General features: G+C 38.6%; 1 protein-coding gene across 1 annotated transcript in view; it reads right to left on the bottom strand.

Moving 5' to 3' along the window:
• The window catches only part of LOC110288526 (interferon-induced very large GTPase 1-like), a 31,999-nt gene extending 23,354 nt beyond the window's left edge, over window positions 1–8,645 (bottom strand). Inside the window, exons 1-2 of the mRNA XM_085841430.1 lie at window positions 8,563–8,645; window positions 1,244–1,393 (exon numbers count right to left, since the gene is read on the bottom strand). Of these exons, the coding sequence (XP_085697556.1) occupies window positions 1,244–1,386 (143 nt within the window). The 5' untranslated portion in view covers window positions 1,387–1,393; window positions 8,563–8,645. The remainder of the gene's footprint in view (window positions 1–1,243; window positions 1,394–8,562) is intronic.
• Between the last annotated feature and the right edge of the window lie 6,933 nt (window positions 8,646–15,578).

Genomic DNA, 15,578 nt, shown 5'->3' with positions numbered 1-15,578 from the left:
AGGAACCAAGTAACTGTGAAGTGCCATTCCAGCACTCAGCGATCACACAGTCTTTGAATCATAGCTTCTAGAAGCATGATTCTCTCACAGTCAGCTTGTCAGTGCACAGACATGTTTCCTTGAAATTTTAAATAATTTCTGTTATTTCTTTATTAAACTAAAGAGCAAAATTTTGGGTTTTTGTAGATTTAGGAGTTATGTTGTTGGTATAGAACTCCCTAAGCCTTTTTCAAATTATATACTATATATGATATTTATTTAATCAGGGTTCTAGGTATGCTTGTAAAATATTCTACCAGTGAGTTCCATCCTTATCCCAACTCACTTGGATTGCTTATGAAGATGAGCATGAGCCTCTCACTGTTATGTGACTGATCCTAAAGTCAGGGTTTTTTCAACACTTTGTTTTCTAGGAATTAACCAATGTGGGCCATTTGCAGGGCTTTCTTTTTTTAGTTTTGCTGAAAAAAGATGAAACAACTTAGAGTGGAATATAGTCATTATTTCTCATATATAAATCTTACAAAATATCATAAACACTTCTGTCGTTTCAAATAAGTTGGCAAATTATTCTTGGAAATAATTTAATTGACACACAGCATCACTTCAAAAATCAAGCATTAATCTAATACCTAAATGAGGCCTCTGTGTAAACATTTTCTTTAAGTTTTTAAAATTAGACTTGAATTATATCAACTTATATCTGAAAGGTTTCAGGTTTGGACTTTATGGGGACACTGAGATGGACTGTCTTATTTAACATTTTATCCTTAATTTTGAGGTAAGGTTTCTCTACATAGTATGGGCTGCCTCCAAGTCATAGAGATGTGCCAGCTTCTGCCTCCTGCATTCTGAAATCAAAGGTATGCACTACTGTTATCAGCTTATGTTCTCTCTCCCTCCCTTCATTTCTTCCTTCCTTCCTTTCTTCCTTTTTGAAGAGATTAATTATTAGAAGAGATTAATGTCATAGCAGGACAGTAGCATGGAAGGAGCTCTGAGCAGGATTAGGTTCCTGTGCAAGAGTGGGTATTCCTTCATAGGTTGTCTTTGTCAGGGTTTCTATTGCTGATATGAAACACTATGAACAAAAGCAACTTGGGTAGCTTATTTTGCTTATTCTTCCACATCTCTATTCAGCATTAAGGCAGGGACTTGGAGGTAGGAGATGATGCAGAAGCCATGAGGAGTGCTGGTAACTGGCTTGCTCCTCGTTGCTCTTTCATGTTCTCCACTTACTTACAGCTGAGAGTTGAAGGGCAAGGCAGGGATGTGGGCAGAGTGAGACTTTTCTCTCTTGGTGGTGAGGAGAAGAATGGAAAACTGTAGAGCTGACCGGATTCTTGCTGACTGGTGAAGTTGTCTTGAAGTCCTGGGATCGAACATAGTTTAGCTTTGAAAAAGAAAAAAGTAACTCAAGGGGCTAGCATGTAGTGTGGGCTCCAAGGAATAGTTACAAGTCAGTAATGTCGCCGGTGGAGAACATAGACTTAACCGTTTTTGTAGGCTGAGAATTTGGCATTTTTTTTCTGATCTAGAAGTTTGGCCTGAAGGAAATGCACTTGGAGGCACAGTGGGTTTTTCCATTGGAGAAGCAGTGGCTGGTGAAGGATTGCAGCCCTTCAGGTGCCTGGTTGTGAGGAGGTGAATAATGACCAGAAAGGAGTGCACTCCATCCCTGAACCAGGGGTATCTGAGTGGGCAATTGGGGTTTTTCCAAAGAAAGAGGACTTGAGTGTCACCTGGAGAAGTTAGGCTTGATCAGAACAGGGAATTTCACTAGGAAGGAAAGCTGTGTGAAGCTATTTATCTCAGAGAGAAGTTGTGTAACCAAAGTGGAGGTGCTTTGCAAGATGGTGGCTATGGTTAACAATATCCACAACGTTTTCATGTGCCTAGAGATTTGCCTATATGTGTCTATTTCTTTCCTTGTATCTTCAGTTGTATTCTATTTCCATAAATGTTTTCAAGTTACAAAGTTGCATTTTATTGAAAAAAAAAAAAAAAACTGTGTCCGTTGTTAACTGATCCCAGTAAAGACAGGGAAATTATATATCTAGATTTCTCTAGCAATTCTCTTCTAACTAAATAAACTTAAATGTTAAATCCTATGTGACAAAAACGAACTTATTCTGCCTTTTGACCGGGTTAATTTTTCATGGTTTTCTTATTGCTTTCTTTTTAAAAAAAATCTTCTCTCTAGCCCTTATTCTTTTTCTTTTTCTACTTCTTTTTTTTTAATTGAGTATTTCTATGTTGGTCTGATTCCTGGACCAGGCTGGCTCAAATTTTCAGAGATTCTCCTCCTTTTGCCTCTTGAGTATTGGGACTGAAGGCATGAGCCACTACACCTGGCTTATTTTTAGTAGTTATGTCATCTTCCCAGTCTTAAAACTTCTGATGTTTATCCCCCTCCTCTCCTCTGTTCCTGTGTTCCTTTTCCCTTTCTCTCCTTCCCTTCATTCCCCTTCCCTTTCCCTGTCTTCTGTTCTCTTCTCTTTCCTCTCTACTTTTTCCTCTCACCCTCTCTAACTTCTCATCCCCAGTTTCTTTCCTCAGATTTCAGAAGTAAGTTAAGTCACTCAAAATTGCATTTCTCCCAAGCATGTGCTAATTCAAGGAGAAACTCCTACTCTCCAGTTTTCCTAATGAAAACCTTATATTAGCATCTCTATAGACTTCATCAAAATCTTCTCAACATTTTATCACCTTTCCAATTAAGTATCGTTTTAGGACATTTAATTTCTTCATCTCTTATAAGATCCTCCCAGGTGCAATAGTTCTCTTTCATCTTATATTGAAACATTTCCACCTGAAAATTATTTTATGCTTGGAAATTCTCATTCTCCTAGATTTGACTCTGTCCTCACCTTTGACTGAAAGACATTCTATGATGGTTCTCCCAACAAAGACCAAGATAAGCCTTTCTTCTTCTGTTCTCTATCTCTGTTAACTATGTCGGTAATCATATATGTTGTTATTAGTTACTAGAGCAATTTTTATTTTTTCCTTTCAAGCCATGCTTAAACAAACCATGTGAGTCTTAGGATAGAGGAGTGTGAGGAAAGAAATGTTCACAAGATGACAGTAGAGGAGCACACAACAGGGTTATTAATGAAAGTGTCCTTTGCTCACCCAGAAACCATGTATTTTATTGCTCTTTATCTTGTGCCCTCTCTAAAGCTCTGCCTCATAGTAGGGATTTAACTGAGGCTTAAGTGAAAAAGAAACAAAACCTAAGTTGGGTAGTTCTATACATGCATAGTTATAAATTTTTAATTTTTTAAAAGCTTAAATATTTTTTAATTTATATTTTTCCCATTAATTTTTTAAAATTTATTCACTTTATATTCACTGGCCTGCCTCCTCCTGATCTCCCCTCACATAGCCCCTCCCCACCCCTTTCTTCTCCTCTGAGAGGGTGAAGGCCTCCCTGAATATCCCCTACCCTGGCACATCAAGTCTCTGCAGGGCTAGGCACATCCTCTCTCACAAAAAAAAAAAAAAAAAAATGTTTTTTAAATCAAATTAAATTTACATTTATTCATTTATTTAGGTTTTTTTTCTTTTTCTTTTCTTTCTTTCTTTTTTCTTTTTTTTTTTTTTTTTTTTTGATAGAGTCTCTTTATGTAGCTCTGGCTGTCCTGGAATTTGCTAAGTAGAACAGGCTGGTGTTGAACTTAGAGAGCTGCCTGTCTCTGCCTCCTAAGTGCTGGTATTAAAGGGATGGACCACCACACAAGGTTTAGAATTTAATTGCTTTAGATTTTTTATTTATTATCACTTTTTGTATGTATATGTCCCTGTGAAGGCCAGAAGAGTGCATTGGAGCTCCTGGAGTAGAAATTACGGGTGGTTTTATGCTACCTGATATGAGTGGTAGAAATTGAATTTGGGTCTTTTTAAACCTCTGAGCCATTTCTCCCCTCTCTTTGTATATTTAACTTGAACTTTTGGTAAAATAGTAGTTTGGAGAATATATACAGGAGGATTCACTAATTCTAAACTCCTTGTATAAATCCAACCTGTGTTTTTAATTGGTTGGATTTAATTGAGTTACAAAATTCTCATCAAAGAAGAGAATGTAACAGATGACAAAGAAATTGACAAGGAACTGTCAAGGATTTTGAATATTTATACTAACTCACTATACTAATGGAACAGAAACTGCATTTGGGAAACCAATCAATGTTAGATCAGTTTTTGTAGGATAGTTTAAAATCATTAAATATTTTCTGCTTTTGTCTCTCTCTATCTAGGAAAGGATTATTTGCCTTTCTGAATGCAGTGTTCATCCTTTTAAAACTGTAAACTGCCTCTATACAGGAATGTAGTAACTAAGAATGAAGCTACTTTTATTCACAAAAAAATATGACTTACAATGTAGAAAATCTTAAAGGGTGAACAACAAAAACTGCCTTGAACTAACATAAGTATATGAAAATTTCCAGGTACAAGTTTAAAATAAAAAATGCTTTTCATATATCAACAAAGAATAATTGAATTTTGTTTCAAATTAAGAGCTAATTACTATTTAAAGCAGTTAAATGTAAACCTAACAAAACATGTACAAGGGTTATGTGAAGGAGACTACAAAATTCTGATGGAACAGATTGAAGAGTATGTAAACAATGAAGAAATACTCCATAATTCATGCTGTTAAAATTCTAATTGCCCTACAGATCCCTAGATGAGTCAACAGAGTGTACATACCTGCAAATTATAAAAAAAAAAGATTAATTATATGTGATATGATTAGGGCAGTTGTACAATGCTCAACTACATACTGTGGAGGCTCAGAACTAGGTTCAAAATCCAGGAAGGATGACTTTGCACTGTCAATCTAATGTGTAAAACCTTGAAGAGTTGCTGAAATTGAGTACATGCTGAATATCTGAACATCTGGACTCTAATATCAGCAGGTGGCCACAGCAATAGAAACAGCCAGTGGGAAAAGAAAGGTAGCCTGTATCTTGCTTCATCTCACTTCTTCAGAGGAGCAGTTTATACTGTTAATAATCTCACCCTTATCCAGGGCAGGTGCTTCCTTACTCTTCACTATCTGACATGTCAACCCTATCTGAAAAAGTCTTCACAGGCATTCACTTGTGGTGAACAATTCTAGACTTCTTCTACCCAGTTATGTTGTCACTGCCTATCTATTATCACACTAGCTCTTTACAGCTTGATCTGTTGTGGATAGCTCTGGGGCTATTTGTAATTTGATGCTAATTCTGTTCTTCTGTGAGCGGTTGTGAGCAAGAAATGAGTCAGCACTCAGGTGATTTCCTGTAAACCTTCTTCCCACCTTAATTTGTAAAATAAAGGCTAGAGGCAGTGATTGGACAGATAAAGAGAAGGTGGAGCTGAAAGATGGGAGAGAAAAGAGGAGGAATGGGAGGGAGAGAGGATGAAGAAGGAGGTGGAAGAAAAGTGGAGCAAAAGCACATAGCCTGGAGAAACTAACTACAAGTTATAAGGGGTATCATAGATGGGGAAGATGGTAGTGTAGTGGTAGATTTGCCCAATCCCTGTGCACAGCTTGTATTCATATTAATTGAGTTGTGTTTTTATTTCCAGGGCATATTTGGGTTGGAGATTTACCACAACATTGATCATCATAAATTCACTATAATCCTAACAAAACCCCCACCAAGTTATTTTCTAAATAATTAACCAAATGAAGTTTATATGAAAGAAGAAAAGGAACAGAACAACTAGTTCAGCATTAAAAGAGAAAAGTAGAATACTGACACTTAAAGGCTTAATAAATAGGTACATCAATCAGTGACACACAGCATTGATGAAGACTTTTAAAAATCAATGGAAAATAATAGGACCCCAAATATACCATGTAAGTAGTATTAATTAATTTTTGACCAAGGAGGAAAGACATTGTCACAGAGGAAGATTGACTTTTCTCAGCATATGGCTTTGGGAATGTCCATATTCACATCCACATATATTTAAAAAACCTTGGTGTATACACACTTCTTTATAAAATGAACTCAAGGAATATAAGAACAGAAAAATCACAGTTGACATCTATATATCTACTGGTAAATCTGATACATCTACTGCTTAGGTAGTCTTGATGTCTCTAAGCCCAGGGAAGTGGTATTTAAAGTCTATTTCATAAATTACTAAAATGGTTTAAGTACAACCTTACATGATATCTGATCCCCTCAACCAAATGTTTTAAAGAAAAAATTAGAAATTTATTTTAATTCATAAAATAATTTTCATGAAGCTATAAACTTAAACATTGACTACCTAAATCTTAATATTTGTAAACTTGCTTATAAGAATTAATAAATTAAATTTTATTATTTAAAACCATGATGATAAAAACCACAAAATCAAAAAATGTTTTATGTTAGTCAAATATATTGATATACATAAAAATCCTTTGATTAGATTAGATAAAAACAATTGATTTGTTTTCAAAAATTAGCCTTTATATACAAATGATAACTGTAAGATTTTCATGAAGACTGTGATAAATACAGAATGTTAGCTATACGTACATATATATTTGTGAAATATCTTTGCATTACTTTTCCATTTCATAATGGGAATTACAGAAGATCCGACCCCACAAACAGTAGCATTCATAGTGTAGGGAAGCTTACTTCATACACTTCTTTTAAAAGTTTACTCATTTAGTATTGCTAACACAATATAATATATCTTAATGATAAATTTCAACTAACAGTTGTGTCATTTATGTGTAAAAACTATTTGCTACCTGATTGTGTTTTCCCCCAAACAAAACAAAACAGCTTTCTCCCTAAGTTTCTTATCTTACTAATTTAAGACCAAGAAGACAAAAATGCATGAAAACAGAAAGCAGACTCCAGGACTGCTAACTTATTTCTCCTGAGTTTCAAATACAGATTTGAATATATTAATTTGAAATATAGATATCTTGTTAGGAAGCAAGAACTTTCTAAATTTTGTTGGCTCAAAAATATATAACAGAATAACTAATATCAAGTAAAATAAAAATATAAATATAAAATGTTGTGAATACAATATACTTTGGTAGGAATATTAAAAGCATAATTTTAGATGAGAGGGCATATGATTTGTAGGTTTTATGGTAACTAAAAGTGTATGTGTATCACAAAATGGTTTATAAAAGTTAAAACTTGAAAAATAGTATATTGAGTCAGTGAGATAGCTCAGTGGGTAAAGGCATCGGAGGACTGAGTTTCATCCTCAGACCTCGGAACTGACCACCACAGATATGCTGTGTCACCCAAATTCCCAAGACACACACACACCCACACAGAGTAAATATGAAAGTATTATAGTTTATAAAACCTTTCTTAAAGTACAAGGATTTTATGTTTTATTAAAATAGCTGTATATGTTTCTAATTAGGAAACTCTGTATTAAAGGAATAAAGGTTTATTTAAAAATATTTCTCAAGCTTCATTTTAGTGTTATAGAACCAAATTTTATTCATTTGTCAATACTGCTGTAACTGAAGCCCTGGTTGTTCAATCATCGTTAGAGGCCGAAATCAATGAGGATATAAAGTATAAAAGGAATATCAGTATTTTGGCCATTTCTCCCAGGTCAACAGATTACAAGGGAGCAGAGGAAAATAGGATGTCTCTAGGAGGCTTACAACTTCAGTAAATCAGCTGCCTTCCTAGTCTGAGAGGCCAGGGAGCAAGAACTCAAAGATCTGACTACAACCAGTACATCATCCACATGATTGGAACCATCATGGAAGGAAATGTTTTCAATGCTTTCAAGGAAAGCCATGTTTAACAAGCCCCTGACCCATACAAAAAATCCCAGCACTCGGGAGGCAGAGGCAGGTGGATTTCTGAGTTCGAGGCCAGCCTGGTCTACAAAGTGAGTTCCAGAACAGCCAGGGCTATACAGAGAAACCCTGTCTCGAAAAAACCAAAAAAAAAAAAAAAAAAAAACACAACTTTTAAGAAATTAAAAGAACCAACAAAAGAAGGCAGATTTTAGCATTTAGCTTTCTCGCTCTTTCTTTCTTTCTTTCTTTCTTTCTTTCTTTCTTTCTTTCTCTCTCTCTCTCTCTCTCTCTCTCTCTCTCTCTCTCTCTCTCTCTCCTCTCTCTCCCTCTCTCTTGCTTTCTTTCTTTCTTTTCAATTTAGGTATTTTTAATTGGATTTTTTTTCTTTATTTACATTTCAAATGTTATCCCCTTTTCCTGGTTTCTTCTCCAAAAAACACCCTCCACCTTTACTCTATCCCCTCCCCCTGCTCACCAACCCATCCACTCAACTTCCTGGTCCTGGCATTCTCCCACACTGGGACACAGAGCCTTCACAGGACCAAGATTAAAGATTAAAGATTCAATTCCTGTTTTGTTGTCAGTTTTTAGAGGTGGCATGGACCAAAGTCTGGTTTTCCTGTGAGCCTTGGGTTCTAGCAACATGAAAATGTTAAATTCCTATCTGTGGCTTTAGTATGTCACAACCCACGAATGTCTCTACTTTTCATAGTTTCTCTTTCTACTCTAGTTTTTAAGTCTATTGTTCTTTTCTGTCTACCCATTTTCCTCGGTTCACTTACTTGTGTGCTTGAAACCCAGTCTTCAGATTGTTGCTCTAGAGCGCAGTTGGAGGTGGACATGCACCTTCCTCCAGCCTGCTAGGCTGCTGACCATCTGCTGAGGCTCAGAAAGGGCTCTATGGGGTAAAGGACTGAAATCACACTCAGAAACAGGCACCTCCCTTTTCCTTCCTGTTCACAGGTTTCATTTCATTCTTGTGTCTCTTGTGTAAGTTCTTGTAGCTAAATATGGTCAGAAGAAGATTTATGTGAGTTTTAGAGAGAGAGAGAGAAAAAAAAAAAAAGCACGCAACAAAATAAAACCCAAATCAAACTAATTGGCAATCTTAGTAGCTGTCATGTGGGGGCAGGGTGTGGGTAAGAGGAAAGAAGTAATACTTTCAGAATCAGAGCTTTAAATTTTATAATAGCCAGAAGCTGTAAAGAACCCAGATGTCCCTCAACAGAGGAATGGATACAGAAAATGTAGAACATTTACATAATGGAGTACTACTACTCCATTCCAGTGAAGTCTGCCTGATGGGTCAAAAGACCTAAAGGTAGTCACGAGGGAGTTTCAAGGAAACTATGCCTCCTGGAACCTTGCCCATATACTCAAACCCTGTCCCTGCATTAGTCTGATGTATGGATCTGTGTGCTTTCTCGTATTATAAGTGCCTTTAAAGATTGATTTTTGACATATAGCTAAGCCTCCACCAATGTTCTAATGTGCTAGAAAATCCTTGAAGCCCATGGTGAACTTGGAATTCAGCAAAAATGTTACCTATTCAGTAACATTCAAATTCACTTCTTGTAGAGACATTGAAACTAATTAGGCATTACAAAGAAAAGAACTAGAAAAGCTCAGGGCTGGTCTGCATGGTGATTACTTGGGATAATAGCCTAGTCTCACCCAAACAAGGGAATACACAATGGCCTAGGGAATAGGTGTGTTAACCATGAAAGAGTTAGTGGAAGGGAATTGCCCTGGGACAGGTTTCTTCACTAGGCCCAAAGGAATAGCATAATCAGGTATTTACTAAGAACCCCTGGTGGTGGGTTTAACAATAGACTAGCATTACATCAGAGCATTCACCTGGCTCCATTTTAAGTGGTAAACTAGGCCTGGTCTCCTCCATCTTTTGATGTATGCATTCCTTTTGTTTTGTGTCACTGTAACTTGGCAGATGTGTCCCCCTGGATTTTCTTGGTTTTCTTCTGTATAAAAAGTCTGGGTTTCATTTGGACATTACATTCATATCCAACATACTCTCTTGTGTGGTGTCTGTTTGTCACGCACTCCTTTGCCCACCTGCAACCAGAAACCCATTCCCTGCAGATAGGAAACCCAAAAGAGGATAGTCTGCGGCAGAATACTACTCAGCTATTAAAAACAATGAATTTATGAAATTCTTAGGCAAATGGATGGATCTGGAGGATATCATCCTGAGTGAGGTAATCCAATCACACATACACACACACACGATATGAATTCACTAATATGTGGTTATTAGCCCAGAAGCTTGAAATATCCAAGATACAATTCATAAACCACATGAAACTCAAGAAGAAGGAAGACCACAGCGTGGATATTTCAATCCTTCTTAGAAGGGAGAACAAAATACCCATGGAAGGAGTTACAGAGAAAAAGTGTGGAGCAGAGACTGAAGGAATGACCATCAAGAAACTGCCCCACCTGGGGATCCATCCCATATAAAGTTACCAAACACAGACACTATTGTGGATGCCAACAAGTGCTTGTAAAGAGCAAAAACTTATAATTTTGGGTCTTATAGCATTGTAGTATCTAAGTTCAAGAAATCCAGGGCTAAAAGTTGTAAAGAATAGACCCAGGTGGGTCCAGGCACAGCCAAACCCACCCTATAGCTGGGAGCGTCCGCCCATAAAAGATAAAAAAAAAAAAAAAGGAATGCAGGAACTGGCCAGGGCTATTAAAGTTGACCAAATGGCCATCTGGCAGGATGGCGCCTCCCAGGCGGCTCCCTCTAGCCCACCATAAATCATACATTAACCAGGTGCCCTGCTGACCTCAATAAGTCCCAGGCCCTTGTCCCTCCCCCTTAGCTGGCACATACTATCCTGTTAACTTGTAACCCTGCTGATGTTTGAATAAGCCAATCATGTGTAACCATGCCAATTCTTTCTGCTCCCCCCTTTTGGTTTGTGATTTTTTTCTTCATAAGCCTATGAGAAGTATGGGCCGGGGTCAAACTCCTCTGCTCCCTGCCCGGTGCATAAGTTTCAACCCCAGCATGCTGGCTTGAGCTCTCCTTGTTGTTTGTGTGTTTGTGTACCATTAAAACCTCTTGTGGTTACAGCAAGTTCAGTCTCAGCTTCCTACTGGATGCATGCCTTCCTGAAAAGGGTCTCCCTCAGGGGGTCTTTCACTTGCTGACAGGAGCCTGAAATAACTGTCTCCTGAGAGGCTCTGCCAGTGCTTGACAAATACAGAAGTGGATGATCACAGCAATCCATTGGACTGAGCACAAGGTCCCCAATGAGCTAGAGAACGTGCCCATGGAGCTGAAGGGGTTTGCAACACCATAGGAGAAACAACAATATGAACCAATCAGTACCCTCAGAGCTCCCAGGGACTAAACTACCAAACAATCAGTACACATGGTGGGACTCATGGCTCCAGCAGCATATGTAGCAGAGGATAGCCTAGTCGGTCATCAATGGGAGGAGAAGCCCTTGGTCCTGTGAAGGCTCTATGCCCCAGTGTAGGAGAATGCCAGAGCCAGGAAGATAGGGTGGGTGGATTGGTGAGCAGGGGAAGCTGGGAGGGGATAGGGGGTTTTAAGAGGGAAAACCAGGGAAGGGGATAACATTCGAAATGTAAATAAAAAAAATATCTAGCCGGGCGTGGTGGCGCACGCCTTTAATCCCAGCACTCGGGAGGCAGAGGCAGGCGGATTTCTGAGTTCGAGGCCAGCCTGGTCTACAAAGTGAGCTCCAGGACAGCCAGGGCTATACAGAGAAACCCTGTCTCGAAAAACCAAAAAAAAAAAAAAAAAAAAAAAAATATCTAATAACAAAATAAAATAAAACAAAATAAAAAGAAAGAAAGAAACTCTGCAGCCAGTTACACAGCACCCAGAGGAGGAGGCTCCACTCCCAGGTGCTCTAGCACACCCAGGATCTTAGGATAAGGGGTGAGTAGGATACAACATCTGTCCCAACATCACCTGGAGTAACTGGAACCAGTAGGATCCAGGAACTCAGAAACCTGTCCAAGCAGTGGCTCAGGTTCCTTCAGGTCTACACTGGTTTACCTTGGGCGTGAATATGCAGCCAGTCCCACAGTACCCAGAGGAGGCTCAAATCCCAGGTGCACTAACACAGCCAGGATCCCAGGATCCCTCCATCCCAGGAGCTTGGTCACACCAGGATCTCAGGGTCCCAGAGGCAGCTTGAATCCCAGGAACGCTGACACACCCAGAATTTCAGGATTGTAGGATCCCAGAATCAGAGGATGTCAGAGACACCTGGGCTATGAAGGGTTTTGACACAACTAGGATTACAGGAAGGACAGGATCCAGTCAGATAGCAAGGGCAGGTAGCACTAGAGATATTCAGATGGCCAGAGGCAAGGGTAAGAACATAAGCAACAAAAACCAATGTTACTTGGCATCATCATAACCCAATTCTCCCACCATAACAAGTCCTAGATACACCATCATAAAAGAAAAGCAAGACTCAGATCTAAAATCACTTCTCATGACAATGATAGAGGACTTTAAGAAGGACATAAATAACTCGCTTAAAGAAATACAGGAGGACATAGGTAAACAGGTAAAAGCCCTTAAAGAGGAAACACAAAAATCCCTTAAAAAATTACAGGAAAACACAATCAAACAGGCAAAGTAATTTTTACTCACTCTATTATGGGATTGATTGGCATTCCTACCAAACCTAAAAAGACTGATCTGTTACAGTGCAGCTTTTTCCCATTTTTTTTCCTGGTCATTCTTGGTTGTTGCCCTCCTCCCCTGCCCCTGCCCCTGCCCCCATGAAAATTTAGAAAATTCCATGACTTGATTATTTTTCCACCATAAAGCTTCCCATGAATCAACTTCCTTCCTACTATGTTATCTTCTTGACTCATCCCCTCCCAGGGACTCTACTACCTCTCTCCTACCATCAATCCATCCTCAGGCTCCTCCTCCCCACTGCTGTTATCCATCATTCTCCAATACTAATCAATAGCAGGTCCCTTATTCCTCTGTGTTAGATTCAATATATAATTCCTGAGAGATTTTGAGGGACTTAATTTTATAATTATCAGGCTACATTTTGTGGCCTACTGACTCACTCCATGATCAAGTATTATGGCAGTAAAAAATCCAGATGACTTTTACCCTTAAAGGTAAGGCTGATGACTAAGTACAGAAGCTATAATTTCTACCTACTTGGCCATCTTCAACCTTCTATCTGATAGTCCTCTTTTTGTCTCTCATTTCCTAGTCCTGAATCTCAAAAATACTTAGTTTATTATTTACCTTAACTCATCTTGTCACAATGTCTCTACTTCTATACAGACTCTCACATCCAAAACTCTACTCCTCTGATCTTGCTAGTCCATTTGTCATCAAATTTGCAGTTCATAACTTATGCCTTAAGCCAGGTCTGCACACCCATCATCAATGAGCCAATTAAAAGAGCAGTATTAATAGAAGAAAGAAGAAAAATGAGACTTTCTTATGTGGCCTTTGTGAGAAGAAGTACAAAGAGATCCCCCAAGTCCATCAAGTCCATCTTCAGGATCTTGAAATGTTAAATGGAGGGAAAGCAAGGATCAGCACACATGAGTAGTTTCGTATATATAAAATCATCCCAATCTGGTACTGAAGGCTTAGGGCTTAGATGAGTTCCTAGACTTTTCAGTTTATGCTGTATGCATGAAGAAGCTCATTCTAACATCAGTGAGGAAATCGCAGAATGGCAATGGCAGAATAAATGCACTTGCCCACAAGCATGAAGATAAAGAGACAAAAAGCAAATTTCCCTTTTTCTATCTTTCTTTTATCTGAGTTGTGGTAACCATGTTTTGGGTGGGCCTTCAAACTCCAAATAATCTGACCAAAAGAGTCCCACACATGTGAGCTCCGTAGCTTACATTTTAGGTGATTCCAGATGTAGTCAAGTAGACAACAAAGATTAACTATCACATCAGACATCCCCCTTATAAGGATCAGATACCTTCACCATGAACTTACCATAGCTTTACTCCACCTCTCTCTTAATCCAACATACATCAAAGCCATGAAACTACAAAGCAGGACATATTTCTCCTGCTCCCAGACCAAATGCAATCTTCGCTCCTTTTTGGGACTTAAGTTTGTATTTGGACCCAAAAAATTAGGGTCTTAGTTAAAATTATTTACCAAGATATTCATGGTCCCCTCTAGACCCCTCCCAACCTACCTAGAATTTATGATTTAAGCTTAAAGAGGCCCCTCTGTCCTCTTCTGCTTTAGAGAACCTAGACCCTAAAGAAAGAACCCCATCCAGCTGAAGTTTGTGTCATTGTCATAGAAACCATCTTAGAAGCCTACATTCGAATTCACAACAGACAGAATTCACTGAAATTCCACTAGTCTAAAACCAAAAGGTTATTGCCCACACTGACCATGAACATGCATACCTCACTCTCTGCTCTCATGACTTAATTTGGTAAAAGTGAGGCTTTCTCACCTCAGAGCAGATTCATTTAATTAAAAGCAAATTATTGTATAAGCTCTTATAACTTGCCTTTGCCATCAGGACACCAGGGCATTTTTGAGCAGACAGCCAAAGACAACACTGGAACTGATGTTATTGCTGAACTGGAAGCACTATCCTCTTCTTCATATCCTTCTAATACACAGTGTCCTCCTCTACTAATGTACATGTCCTATTCCTTGTCTCAGGAGAGCCTATTTAACCTCATCACAGGGTTCTCAACTAGAAAAAAAGAAGCCATTTTCAAAGACTCGGGTATATTTTCAGTAACTATCATTTTCTTTTCAGGCTCCTACTTGCACATTATATGGTGAATTCCATGTGAGATATCTCACTTTGCTCTCTCCTCTCCCTAGGCTATAGGCTCTCTAAATCACCCTCAAGCTGTCACCAAAGGGGCTGTTAGGCAACCTCCCTTTCTTACCCATAGGCCCGAGATCATCTTCTATGACAGGACTGAAAATTTTCCTTCTATTGACTCTGCTTTCTTCTCTCATTGGTAGACATACTGTCTGGTTGAATGTTAGCATTCTCTACTAGGTATGAGAGAGCACAGAAAGAGTTTTCTTACATCCTTCTTCATTTTGGTCTGCTTCCAGCTATCTACAATCTGACAGCAGACTTGATATTGTTTCTAAGATAACTCAATATCTCACTCCCACCTTAGGTATTAACTATTCTTTTCATATCCCTACAGACCACTATCCTCCAGAAATTTAGAATACACCAACACTGTTCTCAAACAACACTTATCTAAAATAATGTGTGAACTCAAACTGTTCTAACCAACTCTTCTCCCCACTGCTCTGCTTCACTTATGAGGTCCTCTCAGGCATTCCCTTAGCCTCAGCCCCTTCAGATCCATTTCAGGGCAAGTCCACTACACAGCCCTCTTCCTAGAACCTCTCACATTTCTTGATGTATGGTCTGTCTTACAGCTGACTTGATGCATTTACAACCTTTACCTAGCTTCTTTAAGCACTATCCTATGCTTACTCCTCATCCTGCAGTCTTATGATCTCCACTTGGGTGTCTGAGTTTACATTTTAAACTTCTGCTGTTTATCTCAAACACATTAGCCAAAAGAAACATGAATGAGGCAATGTCTGCTTTGAGCCTTATATCTTATTTGATGGCACCTAAAACCTTTCAGTTGGTAGAAGTTAGGGGTTTGCTTGAGTTTTCTGAAATACTTACCTAATAGTTACAAGATTGTTAGGTCAAGTACAGAAGTGGACACAAATGACTGTTTAGGGACTAAGACAGCCCAAAGCAACTTGTGAGACATACAA

Source organism: Mus caroli, unplaced genomic scaffold (assembly GCF_978045245.1).
Source record: "Mus caroli unplaced genomic scaffold, Mus_caroli_1 scaffold_8, whole genome shotgun sequence".
Taxonomy (NCBI): domain Eukaryota; kingdom Metazoa; phylum Chordata; class Mammalia; order Rodentia; family Muridae; genus Mus; species Mus caroli.
Note: the sequence above shows the minus strand (reverse complement) of the source record. Positions and strands in the feature narration are given on the sequence as shown.